At 48.1% G+C, this 15,153-nt stretch overlaps 1 protein-coding gene across 1 annotated transcript; it reads right to left on the bottom strand.

The window, feature by feature from the left end:
• Positions 1 to 316: 316 nt before the first annotated feature.
• chrnb1 (cholinergic receptor, nicotinic, beta 1 (muscle)) lies at positions 317 to 13,960 on the bottom strand. The gene is made up of 11 exons (XM_036548652.1): positions 13,894 to 13,960; positions 11,777 to 11,910; positions 9,437 to 9,481; positions 9,157 to 9,266; positions 8,172 to 8,280; positions 7,852 to 7,996; positions 7,233 to 7,418; positions 5,154 to 5,377; positions 3,371 to 3,543; positions 903 to 1,050; positions 317 to 510 (listed from the first exon to the last, which is right to left on the bottom strand). Exons 1-11 carry the CDS (start codon positions 13,952 to 13,954, stop codon positions 358 to 360), a joined length of 1,488 nt encoding a protein of 495 aa, XP_036404545.1. The 5' UTR covers positions 13,955 to 13,960; the 3' UTR covers positions 317 to 357.
• Between the last annotated feature and the right edge of the window lie 1,193 nt (positions 13,961 to 15,153).

Genomic DNA, 15,153 nt, shown 5'->3' with positions numbered 1-15,153 from the left:
CACACACACACACATACACTCACATAAACACACACATACACACACTCACATAAACACACACATACACACACACACAAATATACACACATAAATGCTCACACACACACACACACACTCACACAAATATACACAATGGCACATGTCCACACATAAAGGAAATCCACACAGCTAATGAGGAGAATGTCTCACTGACACAGTCGATGCTAACACTGATGTCTCTCCATCGCCACAACACTTTATCAGCCTCAGTCATTTAAGGTGGGTTACACACAGACAGGTCCATGCTGCAGTCCAGGAGAACTGTGTGTGTGTGTGTGTGTATGCGCATCTCTGCGCAGCTCTGTGCAGGGACTGTGCTCAGGGGTAAGGGTTCATGAAGGGGTCACTGGGAGTGCTGTTGAAGCTGGCATCAGCAAAGATGGCGAGGGTTCCCACGGTGGTGAAGATGACGAAGATCCAGAGGAAGAGCCGGTCCACCACCATCGCCACGTACTGCCAGTCCTCCTTCAGCTGGAGAGAGAGAGAGAGGGAGGGAGAGGGAGGGAGAGAGAGAGAGGAGAGAGAGGGAGAGAGGGAGGGAGAGAGAGAGAGAGAGGGAGGGAGAGAGAGAGGAGAGAGAGGGAGAGAGAGGGAGAGAGATAGGGAGAGAGAGAGGGAGAGAGGGAGAGAGAGAGGAGAGGGAGGGAGGAGAGTAGGAGAGAGGAAAGAGGAAGAGAGTAGGGGAGAGATGGAGGGGTGAAGAGGGATACAGAAAGAGGAAAAAGGAATATGTGAGCAAAAGGCTACAGGAGCAAAGAAAATGGGAAATACAGACAGCAAACAACCCCAAATGTTCACCTTCGACACCCAACCAGAACCCCCCTCAAATCCCGGTTTCCAGCTGACCCCCCATTTGCCCTCACCGCCTCATAGTCCTTCTCCGCCTGCAGCTGCTCGGCGATGTAGGTGATGGCCTCGATGGCGGACTTCAGCTCCGGGGGGAGGGTCAGGTAGTGGCTCGGACCGTCGATAAACTTCCTCAGGTCAGTGCACATGCCTTCTGACTGGAACCTGCAGCCCGGGCCCACCCAGCCAGGAGAGGGTTAACATCGCACCTCACTCAGTCAGCACACGTGCACAATACACAACCAGCCACACACACACACACAAACATATACACACACACACACACACACACACACACACACACACACACAGACACACACACACACACAGACACACACAACACGCAACCAGCCACAGAAACGATCTCAGGCACAATCATAATCAGACTCTCATAACCCACAGCGGAGTATGACGGTATCGATGTTCAGGTCGCCTCTGGGAAAGTGTGGCTCCCCGACATTGTTCTGATTAACAAGTGAGATCCCCTACCAACAAACAAAGCACCCTCACACACTCACACCCACACACACACCCAATAAACAGTAAAAACGCGTATGCGTCAGCACACAAACCTCCAGACTAAGCCTTTGCCATCGTGAGATTCTTCCATTTATTATTTACACAGAAGGTGACTCTTCGGAGATGATTACTGAGAGAAAAGAACAGCTAACTGAGGGAAAAACTCCGTGCTTGAAGAGGCTGCTGTGTGCTGGCAGCTAATAAGGTAGGTGCAGAGGGCCCATCAGAGAGGCTGACACTGAGGTCACACAGCAGGGAGAGGCTCCGACTCGCCCAGGCACCCCTCCTAACACAGCGGAGCGGGGAAAACAAGGAGGCGGGAGGTCAGAGGTCAGAGAGGAGGGGGCGGTGTGTGCAGGTGTCAGGGAGTGGATGATCTTACATGACTGCACCCCAAAATGCCCTGGCATCACAGGGTGAGCTCTGTCCCACAAGTCAGAAATGATGACAGTCTGAATCCTCTCAACGAGAGAGAAATGGAGAGAGTGAGAGACGGACAGAGGGAGAGAAAGAGTGAGAAAGAGAGAGAGAGAGAGAAACCAGTGAAGTAAGTGGTGAGAATGTGAGAGGGAGAGTGAATCAGAAAGGGAGAGGACAGAGAACGTGTGAGAGTGACACAAAGACAGATACAGGCTTGGAGATGGAAAGAAAGAACAAAAAGACAGAAACATTTATAATATAATAAAAAGAGAGATAATAATGTGATTATATCTACCCTTCAACCTGTATTAAACTGTCACAAAAAACTAAACTCCACATCAGCTCCACAGTGATGGTGCCTTTCGGCCTGTTGGACAGAGTGCAGTGGACACATTTCTGCAGCTCATTATGAGAGCAGCTCCTCCAGCTCTCTCTGCGTTCTCATCCTGTCTATCATGGCTGGGGCTCTTCCATAAAGACAAACAAGGTGCAGGGCCCCCCCCACATCAATATGGCTCTGCGCTGGGGGGTTCTTAAATTCACCACCCCTTACATCTCTTAATGCCACTAATGTGACAGATGGTGGTGGGTGCCCGGGGGGGGGTTGCTTTTAACATCTGTTTTGTTATGAAATAGCATGCCTCTGACCTTGGGGTGTACCGACAGCTGACTAAAATATGACACCTCACTCGGCAGCCGCTAGAGGGCAGCATGGTGCTTCGTCTGGGCCCCATCTCTTCCGCGAGCCCCTTCATACCGCATGCGGGGCCTGGTTTCCACAGCACAGCATGTGCTGCTGACCTCATCCATCCCCACATTTCAGAAGAAGAAGAAGAAGAAGAAGAAGAAACAGAGGCAGGAGAAAAAATGAAACCATAAATAACCACCATGGAAAAACGGATAGAGGCGGTGACGTCGGGCGCTGGATCCCATGCAAATGAGCTGTGTGAAAGAGAAGGAACGGGGACGGGGGAGGGGTAAGAACGTGACTGGGGGGATAAATCCGTCTCGTCCGCGGTTCTTTTTCTCGCTGACCTCTGACCCCACTGCCGTCCTCCCCGACGGCGTGAAGGGAGATGCAGATGACTAATCCACAGGCTAATTCAGCTAAGACTCACTGATGCGCTGCCAAGACACGCAATAAAAGCAATTAGAGGCGAGGACGGAGGAGACTGCTGCCTCATCGCATTGCGCTAATAGAGTCCCGGCCCCAACGCCAGGCAGGGCTAATGTGTCAAACCCGATTTGCGCTGATCATTATTATTTTAGCAACGATTTCTTTTTTTTTTCTCCTGCTCGTATATTTAATCCCAGATGAGGTGATTCCACCATAAAAACACATGCTTGCGATTAATAATGATCGCTGTGCGCACCGTGGATTCTCTGAGGGGGTGCAGTTAGGGTCTGTCAGGGGGTCCCACAAACCCAAAACCTCTTCCTGTCCAAGCAATGGGTGCAGTGGAATGTGATGGGGACAGAGACTGGGACCCCCTTGGTTGCCACTGTACTAGTCCCCCCCCTCCCCCCGGTATCCCTCTGACCTCACCTGTTGGGCTTGGGGAACAGGAAGGAGGTGTTGGGCTTTCGGATGAAGTACTCGTCAGCGGCCCGGCTGACGGCCATGGGTATCTCCTTCCTGGGGGGCTGCAGCAGGGAGAGGGGGGTCTCCGCTTTCGGCCGCAGAAGGCCTAGGTACGGGGGGAGCAGGTGGATGAAGATCTGGGGGGGGGGGGAAGGTGGGGAGTGAATACGTCCGCACATCAACCAATCACCAACAGCCGCGAATCCTCCACCATGCAGGTGAGGAAAGAGCACATTCAACTGACTCACAGGTCAAATTTAAACCCAGCGATCACACACACACAGCCCTCTGCGTCTCCATCTTCCAAAGAGACTCTCCTCCAGGTTTCAGCTGGATTTTTTCCTGGATGCGGCTGAAAATGTCTCGCTGCTGCATCTGGTCCTCACAGCACAGCACACGTCTCAGGGGGGCAACATCAGTTGTCAACAGCAATCATTTCCACGTTTTTATAACCTGGAGATCCTCTGCAGGTAATGTGATGCGCCGGTGTGTCTAAGGTTGCTTTGTTTAAAAATGAGTAGCATCTGTTGGCTTTCAGAGAACTAATGCAAGCTTTCTGAAAAAGGGATCAGTGAACTGAAACCTTCACTGGCAACTGGGAAGAGACTTTTATCACAGCTGCTAAAACACTGCCAAAGCTCCAGGGTACAGCACAGGGTACAGCACGGGAAACAGACACAGCTCAGAAACCCCAGGGTACAGCACAGGAAACACAGTCTAAGTTCAGGCCATACCAGTGAAGGTTCATGAGCCTGAAACAGTGCTTTTACACTCACATTTATTCATTTTGCAGATGTTTTTATCCAAAGCGACAGGGTACAGCACACTGTTAAACAGTGCACACACAGAAAGCCTCGCTGGCAGATTGAAACAGTGAGTTATTAACAGCTGCAGTTCTATCTAGAGGGACATCTTCAGCTCCCCATCTCCCAGGGCATGACTCACCTCACTATTGTAATAGCTACACATTTCTTTACATATTTCTGAATGATAATATTTCATTAAATATGTCTAATTCAAGCCCGTACACCCTGACTGTCATACAGACCTGGTTCTCCTGACCCCAGAACAACAGCACACCGGGACGGTAATCAGTTCTCTACAATCGGGAGGCCAAACCCATTTCTGCAGGTTAACGCCAACGTTCTGGATGCTTCCGAGGGAAAGCTCATTCACTTCCATTCCTGGCTCCCTCTGAACCAAAAATGTTCTGCTTCCTTATCGCGCTGATTATTATTATTCATGAGCTCCACGCTCACCCCCGCGGAATGGGAAACAGATCAGGACAATGCTGAGTGGCTGTTTCCCGTCTGACAGCAGGATGCTGGAGCTTCCACCAAGTGTTGCCTGAACCTGCAGGACTCTCCCAAAATGGGAGTGGGGTGTAGGATGCTTGCTAAGCTGAGAAATAAACAAGTCGTCTTGAAAGAGAAACATGTCTGGTATCTGGGGCGGTAGTGTGGCAGCATAGTGGTAAGGAGCAGGGCTCATAAAGGAAAGGTTACTGGTTTGATTACCCCACTGGGGCACTGCTGCTGTACCCTTGGGCAAGTTACTTAACCCAGAATTGGCTCAGTACATATCCAACTGTATAAACGGATAACATGTAAAAGTTGTGACCTTTTTTTCTGGATAAGTGCGTCTGCTAAAATGACAATAATGTAATGTAATGATATCGTCCTTCAGGCCTGACTCTTTCCCAGCATGCTCTGCTCCTCGTGGCCAAGGGCAGGGGGCGGGGTCTCACCTTGCGGACCCACAGGGGCATGTCGTGGGTGCTGGGAGAGCGATGGTGAAGGTTTAGCACCACCACGCTGAGGATGACGGAGAAGGTCACCAGGATCATGGTGAACATCAGATAGTTGACGATGATGGGGACCCCCAAGGAGGTTTCGGGGACCTTGTCCGCCAGCAGCAGTAGAAAGACAGTGAGGGTCAGCAGGACGTTGATGGAGAGGCCCACCTTCTCACCTGCAGGCACACACGTGTTTACTTCATACATGTACAGTATAAATACTGTGTGCACATACACACATACACATATGTGCAAATACACGCACAATAACTAGTTTATGATAAATATATGCCTTTAAGTACGCACATGTACACACACAAATAGCCACACAGCCCTCTTTACTCCATACACATAGACATATACATATCTGCAGACACGCATGCATGCATACACGCACACACACAAACTCCCATTTTCTCCTCTATAAACACACACAAAGGACAATCAACCATGTACAGGCTAATTACATGAAAAGTGATTTATAGAGCGGAATATATTATTAAAAGGAATTAACCTTCCCTTAGCAGGACCTGTAATGCATCATCAGCCTACGTATTAGACTGACTCTGCTTTTTAATGCTAGGTTACCCCTACAATTCAGTGTGAGTGGCTGTAGGGAAGAGGACATCTGATACATATCTTTTACCCTACAATCAACTGTCAGATTAGCACCGCCTTTGCTAATCAGAATTTTTTTAATCCTTCAAATTTATATGCATCATTACCTGTTTTTATTAACTACACTTCCCCCCAGCTATTATAAAATATTCAAACTATGCTGCAATGTTGAAACAATATTATGGCAACACTGTGAAGCCATTATGTGCTAGTGTAACTGGTGTGGTGAGAGAGGTATCAAACCCTGACCCTCACACCAACAAAACACAGGACAAGGTTCACACAATTCCCTAAAATCCCAGATCGCAAGATAAGAGACCCAGTCGTACTACTGCAGTGAGCAGGGGGTGACATCACCTTCTTCAGCAGACTGAAGTTACGTCTCTGGGCACCACTACAGTCACCCCTGAAGCTGGGACCCGAATTCTTAAAATAAAGGCAATGAAAGATAAAGGAAGTAGAAAATAAGAGAGGTTGTCTATCCCTGTATTCTCCCTCAGTCGGGCCAGGAACCCCATTAAACCAGGAAGGAGGTGGGCATATGGGACGGTGTGCTGTGGATCTCCCATAAATCATTCAGTATCTTTCCACGTTAAAAGAGGACAGTTCAGGCCTCGCACACTGTGCCGGGAGGAGAACCGAACTGAGGGACGTAAAGTCAGAGTCCAGCACAGCAAACCCTGAGAGGGCCCAACAGAGCAGGGGCCTGACAGAGAGAACGCGGCGAGCGGAGCGCTCCTGAAGGACGGGGCGGATGACGGCGCGCTCAGGAAGCGCTGCTTCCTGCAGGGGGTTATCTACAAGCGTGTTAGAACGGGGTTGTGCTTGGGCCCATGTGCGGATAGTGTGAGTGCAGCATGGGGGGGGGGGGGGGGCACCCTCTTTATGGCTCTCTGAGCAGGGAAATACTGCTATCTTCTGTGCTTCATCACTTTATTATGATATTAATAATGTTGAAGAGGATTTACAGTTTGTCTTTAACATTAACGTTATTGTCATTTAGCAGGCACTGTTATCAAGAGCATCTTAGAGGGGCTTCAATTTTTACATGTTATACATTTATATAGCTGGATATTTACTGAGGAAATTGTGGGTTATGTTCCTTACCCAAAGGTACAGCAGCTGTGCCCCAGCAGGGAATCAAACCAGCAACCTTTCAGGTAGAAGCCCTGCTCCTTAGCACTACACTACACTGCTGCCCCACTCTTTATTGAAAGAACACATTGACTGATTGATCTGTTGATGAATGGATTGATTAATTGGTTGGGTGGTTGACTGATGGATTGATTGGTTAGTGAGTTGATTGATTGATTGATTGATTGGTTGGTTGGTTGGGTAGTTGATTAGGGTTAGGGTTATTGATTGATTGACTGATTAATTCGTTGACTGATTGATTGATTAACCCATCCTCACCTGCGTCTGGGGGAAGGTAGAAGTTGAAGATGGCGATGATGGTAATGAGGATGCAGGGAATGATGATGTTGAAGAAGTAGTAGAGGGGCTTCCTCTCGATGATCAGGTAGAAGGTGATGTCCTCGTACAGGTCCTCTCGTACGTTCTTCCTGGACGGCTTGTGTCTGATCAGCCACTCCCCACTCTCTGCAGGTGAAGGGCAGAGCAAGGGCAGCAGGAGAAGGCCCATGACCCTGCATTAATGACCCTGTGTGTAGCTGCAGCTTATGACCCTGCATTAATGACCCTGTGTGTAGCTGCAGCTTATGACCCTGCATTAATGACCCTGTGTGTAGCTGCAGCTTATGACCCTGTGTGTAGCTGCAGCTTATGACCCTGCATTAATGACCCTGTGTGTAGCTGCAGCTTATGACCCTGCATTAATGACCCTGTGTGTAGCTGCAGCTTATGACCCTGCCTTAATGATAGTTCAGATAGTTCAGATCCCACTGCCAAACATGGAGGGTTGTGACCCCAAGACTATATTAATGATCCTGTGTGGGTCAGAGGGTCATGACCCCAGATCACATTAACGACAGCAGAGGGTCAGACCCTGGCGGTCCTGGCGGCAAAGCCTTACCACTGAAGCTGGAATCGTAAACGATCTCGCGGATCTCCTGACCGTTCTCGTTCAGCGCGTACCGCAGGTCCACCTCCGAGGAGTCGTAGGTGTACGAGCGGAACACCATGGAGCAGTTCTGCCAGTCGAAGGGAAAGTACGTCACCTGGCGGGAGGATGGAGGAAATGAGGAAGGGGGCGGAGGAACTAGAGAACCTGCCTGCTTTCTAAAACAAACTTCATTAGGTTGCTCTTGGGTTTCCTATGTACGCAAGCAGGAGACTAAATGGGATTTGTGGAAAAATACAATGCAATCAGGTCCCCCTTCATGGCGGCCTCACCTTTACTCCACAGGAGCTCCTGTAGAGGGCAGGGGGGGACCAGGTGACCCTGCCATTGCTGTAAGCCTGGACATGGACATGGAGGGCCACATCAAACACCCCGTCATTACTGTGAATAGAGATAACCGTGTTACACACACACGCACACACACACATTTACATCCACATACACACGCACACACACACATTTACATCCACATACACACGCACACACACACACTTACGTCCACATACACACATGGGTGCGCACACACACTCACATTCACATACACGTGCGTGCACATACACACTCACATCCACATACACAACCACACACGCACACTCTCACACACACACTCACATCCACATAGACACACACGCCCGCGCACACTCACATCCACATACACACACACACACACATCCACATACACACACACACACACACACACACACACACACACACACACACAGTGTGATGTGCACGCAGGCCTGTCTTTGATGGCAGCTGGTTGGAGCCAGTGCTGCATGTCGCTCATTGATCAGTCAGAGAGGAGAGCTGCCGTGGAGCAGCGGAGTGCCAGTGGGGCAGATCTCAGGCTGCATGCTGCTTAATTGGCTATAAAGCTGTGATGAATGGAGAGGAGTGGGGTATCTGCAGCAGCCGTAATGAGAGTCTGCACTGTGGGACAGGATGGGAGGGAGGCACAGAGTGTGTGTGTGCGTGCGTGTGTCTCAGTGTATGTGTGTGTGTGTGTGTGTGCATGTGAGTGTGCATGTGTGCGTGTTTATGTGGATGTGAGTGTGTGTGTGTGTGTGTCTCAGTGTTTGAGTGTGTGTGTGTGTGTGTGTGCGTTGAGTGTGCATGTGTGCGTGTTTATGTGGATGTGAGTGTGTGCATGCGTGTGTCCGTGAGTGTGTGCATGTCTATGGTTGTTTGTGTGTAAGTGTGTGTGAGTGTGTGTATGTGCTTGTGCTTGTTGGTATAGGGTGAGGTGGGGGGTCTCACTTGTTAATCAGAACAATGTCAGGGAGCCACACTTTCCCAGAGGCGATCCGAAGCACATTGATACCGTTGTACTCCGCCGGGTCCCAGGACAGTCTGTGGTCCTTCCACTCCTCCAGGGCGGGATCAAGAGAGGGGCGGAGGCAGGGAGAAAAGGGGCGTGTCTCATTTCCACAAAGAACAAGAGACATCGAGTGGAATTCAGAGAAAACAGCCTTTGCTCCACCACACTCACACACACACACACACACACACACACTCACACACTCACACACAGACTCACCAGGTTCATGAAAACGATTGTAGACATCTCCTCCTCCTTCATGTTCTAGGAAAAAAAGACAACATTTCACCTACTGAGAGGAACAACATCTTTTACTCGGTGTGTCACCTCTCAACGTTCAGACACCTTCCACAGGAACACCTGGCACACCTACAATGCTTATAATTTTTCATGCTCTGCACTGCATAAATGTGCCACAGTTCTGCCTTCCTCAGGGCTGCAGACGCAGTGCCCCGGTTTCCGTCCCACTCTCCCCCGGTCCGGGTGCAGGCTGCTCAGCATCTCCCACAATGCATTTTTCATCTCTGACCTTTTTATGCTCTGCACAGGCTACGCCTCACTTTTATAACTGTCTGCGGCTGCAGTCTGTAGGGCCTTGGAGTGATACCTCTATAAAAGCAGGTCTTGCAGAAAATCAATGGTGTTGAGGGGCAGGAGTATACCATAGTGGTAAGGAGCATGAGTCGTTACTGAAAGGTTGTTGGGTCGATTCCCCGCAGGGACACTGCTGCTGTACCCTTGGGCAAGGTACTTAACCCAGAATCGCCTTAGTAAATATCCAGCTGAATAAATGCATAACATGTAAAAACTGTAATGTAATGTCACTCTGGATAAGAGTGGCTGCTACATGGCTGTAATGTAATGAGATGTAATGTAATGTAATGAGATGAGCCGGTAGTGGCCCAGTCAGCTCCGACTAGCAGTTGGATGAAGAGCATTTGGGACAGTCGTCCTTGTGGCCCTTCGGATGTAGGAAACCCGAGAAGCACGGGGTAGTGTTTGTACAGGGCATTTCCGTCCCTGAAGTGGCTGACAGGCACTGCTATTTAAAACCGGGAGAGGAATTCTCTGGGACAGCTGCTGTAGAAATGTGGGGGGGGGGGGCATGCTGGATTAGGGGCCTGCTACTAACCCCTCAAAACCAGAGCAAAGCAGACCTGCAGCTTCCCTGTGTCTCTGTCGTCATATTCGGTGTAACATCTTGTCAGCATGACCCTCACAGCTTCGGTCACAACGGGAGCTTTGTGTTCCTTCCTGGTTCAGCTGCGGAGTTCTGACCCAGTAAAATTAAACTTTAAGGGCTATAGTCCTAAACAGTTCCAGTGACCGAATCTTCAGCTCAAGGACAGTGGTTTCCATGCATAGTGCGGAGAGGGTTATTCTGCTGCTGGGGAGAATGTGGTGGGCGTTACATGAGAATAATGCATGCTGGGACAGTCTCACCTCAGCCATTGATAAGGTACTACAGAGGCAGCCCTGGTAATCAAAATCAGTACGACTTCCTCCCCAGGCTACAATGCTAAGAAGCTAAGCTAAAATGAAAAGCCCTCGTTGGCTGGTGAGGGAGGTCATGTGACCGCCAACGGACAGCGGCAGGAGGTGGAGGATGTGACGATCTGTTGTAATCCGAGCTGGGAAAGCAGGACACAGAGATCGTCAGCAGCAGCGGCACTGCATTCATTCAAACAACAGACGGGGCGAGTGTTCGACCCGTCCATTTAATCCCATCACAGTAACAAAAAGGGAGAAAATAAGACTGCCAAAGACATGACGTTTACTTTATCAATCAAGACCTAGATGAAAAAAGACAACAAAATAAAACAAATTCAGATTTTTGTAGATGCAACAACTGTGCTGAACTGTGTAGCTTTCATGTCTTTCCTGAAAAAGGTGCACTTTTTTTCACTCTGTTAAAGACAAAAACAACAGAACACACTGCTAATGGGAGGTGACTACTTTGGCACCTTTTAGCCACCTAGTGGTGAGTCAATGGTATTTTTTTCACTTCAGGGGGAGCCACTCAGTCAGTCAGTTCAGAATGACTGGGTAATACATCAGCACTGCTTTGAGGAAGCAAAAAAGAGCAGCTGGCCACAACACTAAAATGTGAAGAGATCACAAAACCCACATTTAGGATTCTTAAAAGGAAACACTCTGGTATGGATCTTCCCAGTTACTTATACTCACCAATCAGACTCAAAATCTCCATACACAGCATTGTTCATACACATTTCGGAAACTGCGACAAATTCACAGTCGTTTAATATAAAAAAGAACCATCTGTGCATCTCCCTCGTGGGACCTTAAACCAAGGATTTCTCACAACTGACACTGACACTCCTGAAGGAATAACAGTCTTCTTACATGAGGAGGTAAAAAGGGTGAAAAAATATCTCTCCGACAACACTGAGCATGCTGAACCAAGCTCAGACTGTACATGACGGAGATGAACACTTGGCTCTCTTTTGAATTGCCTCCCGGAGTGAGCACAGAGGCTCTGGGAGGGAGGATGGAGCATAACTGTGGGGGGGTGCAGAAGCCCCCGGTGGGCACTCTTACCAGGCTCACAAAGGAAGACAGCGTCATGCCCACCCTCACCACCACCTTCCCACCGGTCTGCTCCGCCGGCCGCACCTTCAGGTTGTAGCTGGAGAACAGGGCCTTCATCAGCTTCATCTCTTCCTCTGAGGCATCTGTAGGTTTTGTTATTTGAGAAGGAGGTGTTTGTTTTCCTCACTGGACACTCAAGTGAAGGCCTCCAACATCCACAGCCACCAGGTGGCCGTCTTGCAGATAAACTCTGTGTTTACGGCTTCAAAGGCTACCTGTCGTACCTCACCAATGGTTTTATTCACCAAACTCTCTCTGAGAGCCACAGTGGGCTCCACCAGAAATACTGACACATAGCTCGATTACATTTAAGATGACATCATTAAAATTATTTTCAGTACAGTACACTCAACATGTTCTATCAAATGTCAATCAGTGCAATGAAATCAAAGTGTTTAATCGCATGAAGAGTGATGATGCAGGGGGCAGGGGTGGGCCCCAGAATGCTCACCCTCCATGCCTATTGGCTGCATTTCAATTAGCAGCTAACACCTTCAGTTAAACAACAGCTCTCCATGTCTGAGAAAGTAAACTCAATGTAAAGAAAATGCTAGGCAAATTGGGCTGACCATGGAACTCATAACATTGTGTCAATGCTACCTGAGACTTTGATGCTGTCACACCCTTGACAGTGCAGCATGTCCAGGAGTGATTAAAAGAAAAAAATCTACTGTACCGAATAGAGTTTACAGACTATAGGTTGCAGACTATGCCTGTTATGATTATTGCTTTTATTATTATTATTATTATTATTCCTAAGCAGGCCTCCCTGATAAACGAAACCATTTTCCTGTCATTTTTTATCTTTTTAAAAATTCAGACATTCCAATATCAATGATATCAACATATAACGGGGAACGCCCATTCATTCTTACATACATGATTAAATGAAATATGAAAATATACCCCACTCTTTAACGTAATTTATAAAAACATATATATGTATATATCCTGCACTGTATGTATACATTTCCCTCTTGTGGAGGTCAAAAGGATTTCTAATCGCGCATCTGGTGTAGCAGCAGAAATTTGTCAGGTCTCACAAACCCCCGCCCCCGCAGGATCCGCTCTGACAAGAACAAATGACAGCGCTCACCCAGAGCTGCGTTTCTATTAGCGCCGGCCCACAGTGCAGAGCCCGCAATCCTAACCCGCAACCAGCTGGGGTTGACAGTTTTCCTAAAGTAAACTGCATTTGAAGGTTTTCGGGGATTTTTATGCTGTTTAAGATTTGTTTTTAAGGTGAACAGTAGCGGGAAAGAAAGTGAAACTGCCGCATTTCTGTGTGACTGTACAGAGAGTCCTGTGATGTTCCAAAGGAAACGTTATCTGCGGCATCAGCACCCCACAGCCTCCTCGCGGGGTTCCCAGCGTGCAACCCGCTGAGTGGATAAGACATAATTAGTTATTAACCTCTCTGACACATGAAATCATCTACTCATTTGAATATCTGCTGATTATGAAGTTCAATGAAACAAATAATATTTCCCCCGGAGATTTCTTTCGCAACGTTCATCCGTGCAGTGCAGACGCCAGGACCTTGGTGTATTTTTTTCTTTTGATTAATTGCGATGCGGATTCGAACAAACGCGCGCTCAGTAAGCCTGTCTCGCGGAGGAAAATTAAAGAGCACCATAGTAACAGGAAATGTGCCATTTCTAGTGCCAGTTTGCCGAGGGATACCCAGTCGGCTACTTGACTCAAGTACACAGATGTCTCGGATATTATCTATAGATGCAAGAACACGACTAAAGTGTATGTACATCAAACGTTTACAATCGGTTTAGTACCTCAACACTCTTGGACAGACTCAGACCGTCTTGCTGCTAAGTTCAAATATTTGCGCTTCAAATGGAGGACACGCTGCTGACAAATATTTATAGCAACTCAGGCTCCTATAGCTTACTATACAGGCCTCGAAGCGTTTCACGTCTTTAAAAGGCTCTGGTATATAACTGTTTTCTAACGGAGTGCTATTTATGTACAGGTGTTTATTAGCATAGGTATTTCCGCCCACCGCCCTAATGACAATCAGCCCTTTACTTTGTTTCGGGTGCTCCACTTACCTGCTGGAGCGTACAGGCCAGCTAAACAGCAGGTCAGGAGAAATAAATCAAGGCCCTTCATTTTGCCCGAAGTGCTGGAATCCCGCTGCAACGCTCGCGTGAACCACTAACCTACACAAAACGATCGATGTAGCCGAAATGCAGATATGTTTATAATGGGGGAATCTGTGCCCCTGTGTTTCGGCTCGGCTGTGCCTCTTTGCTCCCGGATCCAATGTGTGTTGTTGTCTGTCAGTCAGCGGAGACAGGGCCCAGATCAAATTTCGGACAAGCAGGCGGGGGGAATGAAACGCGATAGGGATCCTGCTTCATTCTTACAGTAAAGACCCCATAGCCCTGCCAACACACTCCGACGCACGGCGTTTTATTTGTTAATATACAAAGGTTTATTTATTTTGCACTGGGTATGTCAACATTTTAGGGGTTACAATTTACTAAATAACATTAGTTCCGAATGTCTCACATTGCAAGGTGAAGGGTGGGCAGTGGCGGCGGGCTTCCCCTGTTTCCAGCTCACCCGCCGCCAGTGGGGGTGGGTAGGTTTATAGATGACTATAACTTGATAACGTTGTGGGAAACGTTAGGCCTATACATTACTCGTTTGACGCTACAAAACTTCATTTGCCTATTCCTCCCAGGTGAAAAGGTCCACGACACGGAAGTTTTCCTGTGAACTTTATCCATGTGATGTATTTTGACGTAGAAAAAAAGCATGTAAAGAATGAGCAGCCTCCCACCAGCAGCTGGGGTAAATGAACGCTGTTTTGTTGGTTTGCACTACAGGGACTTCGACGCAAGATCGCCAGAATGGGCGTGTGACGCACCAAACGCTGGCTGCGTCCCGTGTCGCGACAGCCTTAAATCTCGCAGTGAATACGTTCCAAGAGACGATATACTGAGTCACACAAAACATTTCAAATTTCATTCACTGTGGAATCCAAATATAAATGATACGCTTTAACTGGGGCCGCAGTCCTGAAACCATTTGCCATGTCTTAATTTAGAGGCTACTTCGACCTCTTTCTAACTATCAACGAGTAATTAGAGCAAAGATGATTAATTTGTTTATGAAATAACCATACCCCAGGGCGATTTAAAACGATAAAGTTTATAGGTCACAAATTAATGGAAAGTCATTTTATGCAATAGTGATACAAATCTATATTCGCAGATACTGTTTTTGATGTTTACAGTTTACAGTCATAGCTTTGATTTTGAATTAAACTAAATTCCGGTCGTAGGCTATCCGAAGCTCACTTT

Source organism: Megalops cyprinoides, chromosome 16, assembly GCF_013368585.1.
Source record: "Megalops cyprinoides isolate fMegCyp1 chromosome 16, fMegCyp1.pri, whole genome shotgun sequence".
Lineage (NCBI taxonomy): Eukaryota > Metazoa > Chordata > Actinopteri > Elopiformes > Megalopidae > Megalops > Megalops cyprinoides.
The sequence above is the reverse complement of the archived record's forward strand: the minus strand, read 5'-3'. Positions and strand labels throughout refer to the sequence as shown.